Here is a 14,267-nt window from a genome sequence, read left to right as displayed (position 1 = left end):
TGCTATGATCATGCCTGTGAATAGCCACTGAACTGCAGCCTGGGCAACATAACAAGGTCCCGTCTCTAAAAAAAAAATTAATAATTAAAATAAGCTTGTTTTTAATGTTCTAAAAAAGTGAAAATTCCTGTCACAAAGACAGTGTCAATGGCCACTCATCAAGACAGCTTTACAAGCACAAGCAGTGATACATGCACTGTGAAGTGGAGGGGGTCCACACACCTCAGCAATCTATGGAATGTGCCCAGTATAAACCTTCTGCCAGTCTGGATCGGAGGAGGAAGAGTAACTGTCCTCCCGAGCAGCTTTTCTCAGTAGCTGAAAAACCTCCCTGAAGAGGAAAACCACTGGAAGCCCAGGTGCTAAGTTCCTTGACTGAAACCTGGAATTAGAATTAGGCAGTGGGTGGCTAGATCAGTCCTCAAGCGCTGGCACAGGTGATTTTCCTTTATCTGTAACTTGTGGCCAAGCCTAAATTATTGCCTTGTTCAGGGTTGTTGTATCTCCTTTACTGTTGCCTCTGGCATGCAAAGCATTTGCAGTTGCCTCCTTGAAGCTATCATGTAAATACGGTCAGGCATAGTGTACATTTTTAACCAAGTCTGTTTATCAAGCTTCTGTGGTATGCATGTCACCTCACCACATATTCAGGTCATAAACAATTAGGTCTCCAATACTATTACCTAAGAACACCCTAGAAATATAATGAACTAATTGGTAAGGCAAAAAAAAATTCTAGTTTTGGTAAAGGCCAAGTTAGGTACTCAGGTTGTCCTCTCCATTGGAGCTGTGTATCTTGCTCTTGAAAAAAAAAAAAAGGCCAGGTGCGGTGGCTCACGCCTCTAATCCCAGCACTTTGGGAGGCCGAGACAGGCAGATCACCAGAGGTCAGGAGTTCTAGACCACCCTGACAAACATGGAGAAACCCCATCTCTACTGAAAATACAAAATTAGCCAGGCGTGGTGGCGCATGCCTGTAATCCCAGCTACTCAGGAGGCTGAGGCAGGAGAATCACTTGAACCTGGGAGGCAGAGGTTGCGGTGAACCAGAGATCATGCCATTGCATTCCAGCCTGGGCAACAACAGCAAAATGCCTGTCTCAAAAAAAAAAAAAAAAAAAAAAAAAAAAAAAAAATTTCTCAAAGACTCCCAATGGCATTGCTCTTTATTAATAATGCAAGTTCAAATTTACCTGAGCAAATAAATGTGGGATAGCTAGGAGAGCAACACCATCTGTGAAGGGCAAAGTATGCTACTAAGTAGAAGAGCATATACCTTAATTCTGACTTTCAATAGTCTATCTTTATTGAGTAGGTCTGTGCAAATTCAAGAACAAAAGTTGCACTGTACTGGTTTAAATACCTTTAGTATTTTCATTAAGTCCCAAAGTCATCATAATCGAAATTACATTTATATTTAAAATTGGCTTGGTACTGTCAGTGTACATTTTACCATTTAAATCAAAAGTTTAGTTAAAGCTCTTGGTCCACTGAGACAGAACAAATATTTCAACAGCTGGAAGATGTTAAAAGTCAAGAGTTCTGGCATTTGAAGAGACATATATAATTACTCTCCCCTAAAAACAAAACATCCTGGAGAAAGCCAAGGAAAAATGCTATCTCATAGGAAACCAACAAAACACAAAAACATAAAAATTATAATTCTTCTCCCATCTTTCTTTATAAAATTTACAGCTGGGCGCAGTGGCTCATGCCTATAATCCCAGCACTTTAGGAAGCCGAGGCAGGCAGATCACGAGGTCAGGAGATTGAGACCATCCTAGCTGACATGGTGAAACCCCATCTCCACTAAAAATACAAAAAATTAGCCGGGTGTGGTAGCGGGCGCCTGTGAGAGGCTGAGGCAGGAGAATGGCGTGAACCCGGGAGGCGGAGCCTGCAGTGAGCCGAGATCACGCCACTGCACTCCAGCCTGTGGGACAGAGCAAGACTCTATCTCAAAAAAAAAAAAAAAAAAAAAAATTTTTTACTTAGCTGCTAGAACTATTTAGACTACTCCAGGTAAGAGAAGTAATTTCTCCTTGGAGATATGGAAATAGAATTTTCCTAAGTATGAAAAATAATGATCAGCATTTTAATGTATGTATCATTGTCACATTATGGCTTCTCAGGGAAGACCATACTAACATTTCATTTCAGCTAGACAGCCACTCAGCTGAAATAATTCATAATATGGTCTGATTAAAAGGAGCAAAAAGAAGAACTCAATCTGTTTTAATTTAGTTTGAATTTTCAAGCTATAAAGTCAGCAACTCAGAACTAGCATTTAATTAAATATGTCTGATACATTTGGACATTTATTTTGTATTTTCATAGAGATCTGTTTCTATAATTCTCTTCACCTTGCCTAAATTGCACCCCAGGACCACCCCTGCTCCCACCATATGCCATCAATTCAGGCCACCATCATTTCCCTCATATGTGGAAATAACAGCCCACAGATTTATGTTTTCACTCTAAGTTCATATTCTAGGAAAGACGGAATATTTACACAGGACCTTACATGTGTTGGGTGCATTTAATAAAGTATGTTCCCTAGAGAAAGGCAGAGCTGAAGGGGTGTGTGTGTGTGTGTGTGTGTGTAGAACAGAAACAGTCTGACAGAAGAAATACTGGAAAGAAAAGGTTTCTACAATATTCTTCATGGACATCTCACCAGAGCTGGACACAAACACACAACTAGAAGCCTGGAGTAAGAAGAACAAACACTCTGCCAATCAAATGATTTACTTCATTCCCTTCAGAAGGGAGTATGGCTAACACCTTCCCAGTCACAGGGGAATGTTTTAGACTAAGAATCATTAAAAGCAGTGCATTTTAAATTAAGTTAAAAGGAGCACTAGAGTTGCTCCCCAACCTGTTCTCAACTGGACCAACTTTTTTCTGTTTTACACAAAAATTTTATGGTAGAAGGAGTCTGAAAAACACTGAATGAGAATAAAAACAGTGCTACCTTCTCAGGGATATCGTAAGAATTGAATGATATAAATGTGTAAAATGCTTAGAACAGTGGCTCAATAGAGGTTGGCAAGAATTATGATGCAGATAATGATTCGTCTGAAACTACATAAGCAATTTAAAGAAAATGAACCATAGATGCAATTATGATTCAGTATGTAGAAACTATACTTCCAACATTTCTAGCTTTTAAAGGATGATCACCCTAACAGGCATCTGAATTACAGAACTTTAAAACTGGAATGTCTAGTCAGCAACACCAGATAAAGACTTACCTCTTCTTCTTGGTGATAATGAGCACATCGTTAAAGAGAAAGAAGTAGACTTGCTGTTTGGATGTCCTTCTTGAGAAAAGCACAGTGTCTTCAACATAGGCTGTCAATTCACCTCTTTTTACCAACCACCGGGAAGAGGAGACTAAAGGAAAAGGCTACAAAAGGAGAAAAACCCAGTGACCAAAGCTAAATTGAAATCCTCTTAAGTTTACTGAAAGTAAAATCTAAAACGTACATTCAAACAAATGATACTTATCATAGTATGCATCATTGTTTTATAGGCATATAAAACTGAACTATAAATACAGAAGTACAGTGCATTCTTCAAGAAAAAATGAAAAAGAACAATATATCTTCCACTATAAAAAACTATTAACTTCCCAATATGAAACTAAAACTCAATGAGAAAATGTTATTGGATCAATAAAAAATTATGACCCTTCTATTAACTCTCAACTGAAAAAGAAAGTAAGGAGTTATTTAAAATTGAAAAGCCTAGTAATAAAATATATCAGAATCAACTAGTTATTTTAAATATCTCAAATCAGAATCTAAACATACAGAAAAACACAACTATAGGTTAACGAGACAAATATAAAAGTCTACATTTACTTTATGAAGTAAAAAGGTTTCTTTCAAGAGAAAAAAACCTACATGCTTATTTTTTTGTCTACAAATTATCTATTTAGCCATATTCTTGAGAACACCTGTTCTTAAGATCATGGTAGCTTTCTTCATGGAAGTTTGTACCTGAAAGCATCATACTACTTTCTGGCTGTGAAAATGAGGTTCTTCCAAAATAATCCATCATAATCATTATAATATCATAGAAAAGGCTGTATCCAAAAAATTACATACTGCTTTTTTATTTTCTTTATTCAGTCTTGTACAAGCCAACTGGAAAACTCTCAAAACTACAGAACAATCCTTACCCTTGAAAGCTTTTTTTTTTTAAGTTACCAGAAATGTTTACTGCCAATAAACTCTGAATTAAAAGACTACATCCATAAAATAAGCAAAAGTTCTTGGACACACAAAACATAATGCAGAAATGTGATGCAATCAAACATCACCCTTTTCAGGAAATAATGATTAAAAATAGCTAAAGGAAATTGAGGATATTAGAGAGGAAATGAGAAGGCTAAGAAAGGATTTCATATTTATTTTAAACTTTATAAAGAGCTTTTATAAGAAGGTTGCTTATCATTTATATACTATTTTCCTGAAGGTCCAAAAAACGAAGATAAAAGATTATGACTAACCCCAAACTTTTCAAAACTGGCTGCTAAGGGAGTTTATGAAGTTCCCAACCCCCAAAATCTCAAAATCAGACAATTACCCTACAGAGACAGCTGAGACCTTAAAGGTCGACAGATTGCTTAGAAAACTCCGGCAGACTAGGCAGCACATACATGAGGTCACCTTGTGTCAGGGTAGGTCCGGCTGAAGGGCCGTAATTACAGGAAACACAGGACTATCTTGCTATTGCGTGTAACCCTACAAGATGAACCAAGGACAATATTATGGTTAAGTTTCAGTGCACATGCTGCCCTGTGACTGTTCTGATTTAGGGGGTGGAGAAAGAAAGATTTTTAAATTGTTTTATTGTTTTTAAAGCAGATTCATTTTTATGGAGTCCTCATACTCCACTAGGGGCAAAACTAAATTTCTACCTATAAACACCTAAAATTGACAATAGCTTTCAATACATCTATGCTTCTTTTGAAAACAAAAACCCAACATTTTGTATATCGTTTATGTTTCAGATTTATTGTTAGAAGACTGAACTCAATCAGATAGGTTTTATTAAAGAAGAGGTATTAAAATGATCCAAATAAAGGAAATCAGAACAGCCCAAAGTGAGCATGAGTGAATTCCCCTAGTAAGGAAATGCTGAGGCTAGAATCGATGTGTGAACCAGAAACTAGAAAAGAAATTCATGAACAAAGATATACCCTAATTAGTACTGAAATACTATCCTAAATAGTACTGAAATAGTCTGTGCCTACGGAGCACAGACATTTCATTATTTTTTTTCTATTACCTGGCATCCTAGAAAGCTAGCCTTGGCATAAAATGTAACTAATTTTATGGGGCAGCAAGAAAAGAGAGAGCTGCTGAAGAGCAAATAATTTTTTTAATGTTGAGATAAAATTTACATAACATGAAATTCACCATTTCACCACTTCAAAGGGTGTAGAATACAGTGGTTTCTAGTATGTTCACAATATTGTTCAATAATCAACATTATGTAATTCCAGAGCATTTTCATTACCTCAAAAGGAAACCCCATATGCATTGAGCAGTCATCTGCCACTCTTCCTCCCCCAAGCATCTGGCAACCACTAATCTACTTTCTAACTCTATGGATTTGTCTATACTGGACGTGTCATATAAATGGAATTATACAATATTTGATCTTTGAATTTGGTTTCTCTCACCTAGCATAACATTTCCAAGGTTCATCCACAAGGCATGTATAAGAACTTTATTCCTTTCTGTGCCTAAATATTTTACTATATGCATATATCACATTTTGTTTATCAATTCATCCGTTGATTTGGGGTATTTTCACTTTCTTGGCTATTATGAATAATGCTGCCATGAAGATTTGTGTATATGTTTTTGAACATCTCTTTTCAGTTCTCTTGGGTATATACCTAGGAGTGGAACTGCTGGGTCATATAGTAGTAACTCTTATGTTTAGATTTTTGGGAAACTAACAAACTGTCCTCTATAGCGCAAAGATTTTTCTTGGATTTCCATTGTTAGCAAGGCCCCCAAATGGCAACCAGCAAAGCCTTCTGTCAACTAACATACCACCACTCCACTCAATCACACTGAATGTACGTCTCCTAAAGCAGCCTGAGAAACCTCAACTTCTCCATGTGCTTATTCATAAGGTCAAACTTTCCATCGCAAGACAAAAAAACAAAATTCTTCCCAACTCTGTAGAGGCAACTTTTAAAGAAAGCTGTTTTCTAGTGGAGAAAAAACACTGGATTTGAGACACAAAGTAATCTCTGGTTTTCGATCTTCTTGGTTTAGTGACCAGCTTTTTCTCTACAACCATCATTTTCTTTCCTCCCATCTCAGAGGATAAGCTCTCCTGTCTTCAACACCCTGCTTTCAGCTCTAAGGCCTTATTCCCTTGATTTATTCCCCTCTCATTAGTATTCTCTCCCTCCTGGCTCCCTTTCTGCAAACTATCCTGAAGACTATTCACAAAAAATGGTCCCTTGACTTTGTGAATCCTCTAGTTATCATCACTGCCCTATCCTCTTGATAGTCAAGCTTCTGGAATGAAAAGTCTAATCTGCTTCAACTGCTTCACATCCCACTCACTCTTCAATGCACCCACATCTATTTAACTACTCTGATAAAACACATCAACAATGTTTGCTGCTTGTTTACTATAAATCAGGTCTATTTCAATTCTTTATATCTCTCAAATAATTTAATTTTCAAAATAATTCCATGAGGGAAAGTACTATCATCAGCTTCACTTTAGGGTTCAGAAAACCAAGACATGAAAAGGTAAGTGATGCCCAAGGTTGTACAGCTAGTAAGTGGTGGAGCTTCTACTGCAACTCAGGCAGGTCAGTTCTGGAGCCTGTGCTCTAACTTTACACTAGCTTCCAAAGTGCCAATCCAGGGATGCTTTCCACCTCCTCTCATATTACTGCAGTTTAGCACTTGACAGTCTTCCAGAAAATCATAAGCAAAATTAAAAATAAAAAACATGTGTGAAATGACAATGAAACACACACACACATGCCCTACAAAATTTACTTTCCTCCAAATTAGAAAAATATCCATATTATCATTATCATATAGTCATTGTTAAGAATGTGGACTCTGGAGTCAAAGATTTGAATCTAGACTTTATAACGTCTTGGTGTATAACCTTGAGCAAAGAATTTAATCTCTCTAGCTTCAGGTTCTTCATCTATAAAATGAAGTTAATAATAAGGGTACATTATGGGGTTCATGTGAGAATTAAATCAGATAAATGTGAAAATGGCACTACTTAGTAAATTTGCAACCAATATTCTCATAGTAGTAGCACCTATGGCCATACCATAAACCAAATATGGCCAAAATAGAACTCATTACCTTCCCCCAAAACTTGTTCCTCCTCCTAAATTTCCTATCTGAGTGAGTGGGTGGCTCTCCGCCCAGTCAACCCGACAAGGCCCACTCCCTGACCACTGCCCCTCACGGGTAATGACCAATAACTAGTTTCGTCTGCATCTGTCCAAATATTTCATCTGCAAAAGCAAACTGTATTTTTTTTATATCTAAACCTTACTTTTTTCATTTAATAATATATAAGAAAGCTTTCCATATAGGTATCTAAAATTCTCCTTTATTCTTTTGAGTGGTATCACATTATTTGGGTATACTATAATTTATTTAATTAATCCTCTTTGATAGATATTTAGATGTTTTTCCTCATCTTTCACTATTACAACCAACACTATAATAATAGCTCAGTGTGTGTATAATTTTATACATTCATGAGTACATCTGTAGAATTCTTAGAAGTAAAATTGCTGAGTTGTAGTAACTTGCATTTGTAATTTTGATAGTTATTGCCAAATTGCACACCATTGGGGTAAAACAGTCTTTCCCACCAGCAACATATAAAAATGCCTTTTTCTCCAATTCCATCAATAAAATGTGGTATCAAACTTTTGAATTATTTATAAATCTAAAAGGTGAAGTTCATTATCTTTATCTGCTAATCTTCAATTAGCAATTTTCCTCTGAGTGAAATAAAGCATCTTCAAAACTTTGTCATCATTTGGATTTCCTTTTCTGGTAGCAGTTTTCTAATTTGCAACTTTCTAGTGTTTTTTTTTTTTCTTTGTTTTACACAACAGGAATTTATGTCTCACAGTTTTGGAAGACAGGCCAAGATGAAAGTGTCAGCAAGGCCAGGCTCTCAGAAGGTGCTAGGGAATAATCTGTTCCAGTCCTCTCCCCCAGCTTCTGGTAGTTTGCTGGCAATCTTTGGTGCTCCTTGGCTTGTAGACTAGTGGGTCTTCTCTTATCATTTTGATTTTATACATCGGGGATATTTACCCTTTGTCTATATGTGAGTTGCAACTATTTTTTTCTCCAGTTTGCTATTTGCCTTTTCACTTTTTTCATGGTCTTTTTCCCTCTATAGAGAAATTTTTTAAAAATTTATATAGATAAATTAGGACTTTTTTCTTTTAATGACTTCTGGATTTGGAGTAAGTTGGAAAAGGCTTTCCCCATTGCTGAAGTTGTCTTTACTAAACACACATCTGATTGTGTCACTTCCCTGCTTAGAACTTTTCAGTGGCTCCCAAATGACCTCACTCAGCTCCTCCTCTTGGTACACAGGGCTGTCTGCAGGAATGTTTGCCTGCTACTGTAGCTCCACCCTGCTCCTCTTGCACCCCAAGTCTACCCACACTGAATGCTTACAATTCCTGGGCCACAGGAGTAGAAACTATGCATTTGTTTCTGCTCTAAGGCCCTTCTTAACTCACCTTTCAAGATTCAGGTCAAACACACCTCTGGCATTAAGCCTTGCCAGACTGCTCTAAGTCCCCCAGCCCTCTCTGTCTCTTGCTCTTAGAGCTGTCCATCTCCCTTCCATTTCCAGGATTTTCCATAGTCTTCTAGCTACTGTGACAGCTGTAGACTTTGCTGACTCCTTTGATTTTCAGCAGTCTTCTACTAGACTATGAGGGGAGGGATGATCACGTTTTTATCTACTGCCTTCCACATGGAAGATGCTCAGTAAATCTGTTGTATTCTTACAATACTTGCCATGTACTTGGATAAATCATTTAACCTCATTGAACCTCTATTTTATCATCATTAAAATAAATTAAATAGAAATGTCCACTGTTATTCATATAGTATTATAAGGTCCCAAGATTTCACGAGTATTTCCAATTAGTAATAATTAGTAATTCTAAGTGTTCTAAATGAGGTGCTCCACTGTAAATCCGTACTTTATGCTCGCAAATATTTTAATCATTGAATGAAAACAACCAAAACTCAGGAACTCAATTGATGTTAATCACTTACTTTTTTGTTTTTTTTTGTTTGTTTTTTGTTTTTTTTTTTTTTTGAGATGGAGTCTCACTCTGTCGCCCAGGCTGGAGTGCAGTAGCACGATCTCAGCTCACTGCAAGCTCCGCCTCCCGGGTTCATGCCATTCTCCTGCCTCAGCCTCCCGAGTAGCTGGACTACAGGTGCCCGCCACCACGCCCGGCTAATTTTTTTGTATTTTTAGTAGAAAAGGGGTTCACTGTGTTAGCCAGGATGGTCTCAATCTCCTGACCTTGGTTAATCACTTACTTTTAATGATCCTTGGGGTTAGCATTTTTCAATTACGAATTAATTTTGGGTTCTGGACAGAGTTTCTTTTTCTTTTTTTTTTAAGAGTCTTGCTCTTTTGCCCAGGCTGGAGTGCAGTGGTGAGATATCAACTCAATGCAACCTCTGCCTCTTGGGTTCAAGCGATTCTCCTGCCTCAGCTTCCCAAATAGCTGGGATTACAGGTGCCTGCCACTACACCCGGCTAATTTTTGTATTTTTAGTAGAGACAGGGTTTCATCACGTTGGTCAGGCTGCTCTCGAACTCCTGACCCCAGGTGATTCACCCACCTCAGCCTCCCAAAGTGCTGGGATTACAGGCATGAGCCACCTCGCCCGGCCTAGAGTTTCTTAAAGTAATCTTATACCAAGTGACTTTCAGTGAAGAAGGGAAAAGAAAAATGGTTAGGGAATTTTTCATCTTTCAAAAGGAGGAAATTAAAAAACAAAAAACAAACTTGTCAGATACACTTTCCAAAATATTTAGAAACAAATTAGAGAGAACGAGATTCTGAGACTTGGGAGAAAGACGGGTTTTTTAATTGCTACAAATTTCTGTACAAGAACATTAAAACTATTTAAAGTGTGCGTGCATGCATGTGTGTGCATGTGTGTCTGGTTTTTGGCAAATACCCATCTTCTTCCCTTTTACAGTTTGTGTTTCTGCATCTAAACCATTAGAGTCAGAATGTTACAGTAGAAGAGTTTACACTGACCTGCAAGTCAGGACATCTAGACCTTAGTCCTGATTTTATCACCACTAGCCAAGTGACTCTGCTGACAATTATTCTCTGGGTTTCTTTTCCTCATTCATAAAATAAAAGGGTGTAGCTGGACTATATCAGTGATCCTCAATTTTAGTATATATGCTGCCAAAGCAAGCATGCAGTAATCCTCAAACTACATGACATGGCAGAGAATCTGCTCTTTACAGAATACCATGAAATGCTGATCACTATAATTTGACTCCATGAAATAGAAACACTTTTACTAGGGAAAAATATGACCAGTCATTTAAAATTGTTTAATTACATTTACAAGTTATAAAACAATACAGTCACAATCGTGAGCACTCACTTCCCATTAAAAACTCAGCCATGAGCCAACAAAAGAATGGCCATGACCTAGATTTGCCATTAGCTGTCATTTTCTTCTTCTTTGTTCATCTTGTCATCTGCTCAAGAGCAGTATCAGACAAGGAATAACAAGCAGCACATATTCAAAAAAATTATGAGAGAAAAACAAACTTGAAAAAAATTATCCATTAACGATCTGTTTTGTAAACGAGAAAAGGAGTGTCCTTATTTAATTTAGGAGAACACTGGTCCAGCTCATGGAATATTACTGTTTTTCAGAACATTTTGAGAATAATGAAGGAATCTCCTTTGAATTCTAAAATTCTATTATTTTAACTACCCTATTCTATTATTTTATTTATTCCCCTAAGCTTGGTGTCTTCCTGGAAAAAAAAAAAAACGTGCTTCTTAGATAATGCCTGGCTTCAGGGCCTGGAGGAAGGTCACTCTGTCTGGTACAAGCAAAAGCAAAATTGCCTGAAGCATCTGCTACTCCCTCTTATCAATTTATGACCCTTCTTTGAAAAGCAATTTCCTATCTACTTTGTTGCCCTCAACTGTCTCTCTCTATTTAGAGAAAAACATAGGCAAGAACAGTAATGAACAAGGTACGAGAATACCTTAATTTTAAATTCCAGCTGGGAGTTAATTGTGTACATCATCTCAGTCCTTTCCATCTTCCGGGCGCCCTCATTGCATAGTCGAACCAACTGGGAACACAGAAGAGTAACGAGGGTTAAAGGTCAAGGAGAGAAACCTCACTTTCAAAAGCAGAACTCTCACAGGAAATAATTACCACTTGGGAAGCCCTAGAGAGTCATTTCTGACAGAGAACTCACAGTTTTTCACAGTTAAGACATTCGTATCCAGTTAGAAGTGGTGTGATTAGGATGTGAAGACAGAAGGGAAAAAAAGGTCACCCTATCTCAGGGAAAGCTGCAACCCTCGCCCTTCTTTCAAATCAGAGCAGCTGAAGGGAGATGGCCAACCTCAAAGGCAAAATCTAAGCAGAGTGCTGTGTGAAGCATGTGACCAGTAAACAAGTGCTGAAGAGGGAAGTCTTGCAGGGGAGCCTGACAGTGAAGGATTCTTCAACAATAGCCAAGCTAAGGCCATCAGTTAAATTTGTTTCACTAGAAGCACTAAATTATCTATAAAGCAAAATTATCTATAATGGACTTTCACAGTCGTTTAATGAGTACCTAATCTTAATTCACTGGTCTAAATCAAAACAAATTTTGCATCTCAAGTATCTCATTAACTGGAAAATCTGGAAAAAAAAAATGCCCATATTAGAGTCATTTGCCATAAAAACAAATGTGATTGTTAAAAGGACTGGAAATTTTAATTGGATTTATTTTTAATAATATAAACATGCCCACTATAAAAATAAATACTGTAATATAGAAGTAAATAAAATAGGCCATAAAAGGTCCTGACCTACTCCCACTGCACAGATGTAGTTGGAAACAGACTGGGTCATACACTTTCTCTTTTTTTCCTATGTTATATATGAACATATAAATACACACATATATGTACAGAAATTTTTCTTTTATTTTTGGAAATGATCATTCTATGCTTGTATGTCTTTTTTCTTTTTTCACTTATCAATTATTACAGACTAAATGTTTGTGTCTCCCCCATATTCATGTTGAAATCCTAACCTCAATGTGATAATATTACGAGGCAATGTGATAATATTGGGAGGTTATTAGGTCATGAGAGTAGAGTCCTCATGAATTGGATTAGTGCCCTTATAAGAAGGACAGGATAGCTTTCTTCTTCTCTCTGCTCTCTCTCCACCATGTGAGGACATAGGGAGAAGGTGGCCATCTGCAAACCAGGAAACCAGCCTTCAGCAAACACTGGTTCTGCCTATATCTTGGTCTTGGACTGCCCAGCCTTCAGAACTGTGAGCAATAAATATCTGTTCCTTAAACCACCCAGTTTATGGTACTCTGTTACAGCAGCTTGAATTAAGACAAAAATATTTCCCCTTCTAAAATATTATTCACTAAAAAAAAAAGTTTACTTAGTGCCTACTATGTTTCAGGTACTAGGGTTATAATACTTACAATCCCTAACCTCACGGAAGGGCAGACAAAAGGCAAAAAAAAAAATCACAGACTGAGATCATAAAGTAAAAACACAGGTGAGTAGGGGAGTGGGAAGTGGGGAGGGATCCAAGGGACCCTCTCCTGAGAGGTCATTTAAGCTGAAAGCTGAAGGAGAAGTAGTTACTACTAAATGATAAGATGGTTCACAGAGAAGGGACACCATGAGCAAAGGATGAGATGAGAAAATGTGTGACTGAGTGAGTCAAAGAAGATCCTGGCATGAAGGAAGGTGGCATGGGATGAAGCCAAAAGAGATAGGCCACGGTTAGATCATGCAAGGTCTTAAGGTGTCTGGATTGTATTCCAGGTGCAAAAAGAAAGTCACCAGCATGCTTTCAGTGGGGGAATGACATGATCCAATTTATGCTATAATAATTATATGGACTTTCCACAATATATTTATTCTATTTCCTATTAATGGGCACTTAAACAATTTCTAATTGCTCACTTGGTTTTTAGATTTAGAGGGCAAACCTGTCTTCAATGACAGCATATCTTTAGCTGTGGCCTGTGAGTTCACTGATGCAGGGATTGATAGCTATATCTGATCAAAGCTAAGAGCCAAAATATATAGGTGTGAGACAGGAGCAACCTGAAACTGCAATACCCTGAAAGGAACAGGGCATATCAGGGTGAAACTCAAGCACCATACCAGGCTCCTGCTGCTTGTGACATTTTTGTGACTTCTCCTGGGGAATGTGTTCATAGCTCCCAAATCTATGTTCCCAGACTTTGTCTACATCCTAGGCTCTGATCCAACTATCTACATGGCACCTCTTCTTAAATGTCCCAGAGCCATTTCAAATTCAGCATGACCAAACCTGAGCATCTCCTTCATCACGTTCTTGTCCCTGGCTCCACACTGTCTATCCTGGTGACTCAATTCAGCATCATCCACTTTCCTCCAAAACTTGGCCCTCACTACTCAGACCCCTCCCTCTGCTTTGCCCTCCACATACAATCCAAGTCTCCTTAATGATGCTGTCCTGCTGTTCACTTCTCTCTACCTGCCCTGGCCACTGAACTCAGGCTCAGATCTCTTGCTGCCTGGATTACTGGCCTCTTAATTCTTTTCCTCACTTCTGCCCTACCCTTATGCGTCCTCCAAAAATAAGATGTCAGTTTTTCTAAGTTCAGATCTGATGATGAAACAACTCCACTAGAAATCCTTAAAAGGCTCCCTGAAGCTTTCAGAATAAAGTCTTAGCAAGACCCTTCATGATCTGGTGCCTACTTCCTTGATCCCTAACCTCTCACTGCTCCCATGTGGGGCCTCGGCCCTACCAAATGTTGGATGCATATGCTGTGTCCCGCCTTCCCTCTTTTGCCTGTGTGTTTCCCTGTCTGAACATCCTTCACCCCACTCTGTCCAACTGACTCCTTGTCTAGATTTATATCCCCCTACTTGTCTTTCAGTGCTCAATGTGGGCACTACCTCTCCAAAAAGACTGGAG

At 38.0% G+C, this 14,267-nt stretch overlaps 1 protein-coding gene across 2 annotated transcripts in view; it reads right to left on the bottom strand.

Moving 5' to 3' along the window:
• ARHGEF26 (Rho guanine nucleotide exchange factor 26) overlaps positions 1 to 14,267 on the bottom strand; it is a 139,264-nt gene that overhangs the window by 28,851 nt on the left and 96,146 nt on the right. For both annotated transcript variants that reach the window (XM_003826445.7, XM_003826447.5), the window contains exons 10-11: positions 11,314 to 11,403; positions 3,255 to 3,409 (exon numbers count right to left, since the gene is read on the bottom strand). In XM_003826445.7, coding sequence (XP_003826493.2) covers positions 3,255 to 3,409; positions 11,314 to 11,403 — 245 coding nt within the window. The remainder of the gene's footprint in view (positions 1 to 3,254; positions 3,410 to 11,313; positions 11,404 to 14,267) is intronic.

The sequence above is a fragment of the Pan paniscus genome, chromosome 2 (genome assembly GCF_029289425.2).
Source record: "Pan paniscus chromosome 2, NHGRI_mPanPan1-v2.0_pri, whole genome shotgun sequence".
Classification (NCBI taxonomy): Eukaryota; Metazoa; Chordata; class Mammalia; order Primates; family Hominidae; genus Pan; species Pan paniscus.
The sequence above is the reverse complement of the archived record's forward strand: the minus strand, read 5'-3'. Positions and strand labels throughout refer to the sequence as shown.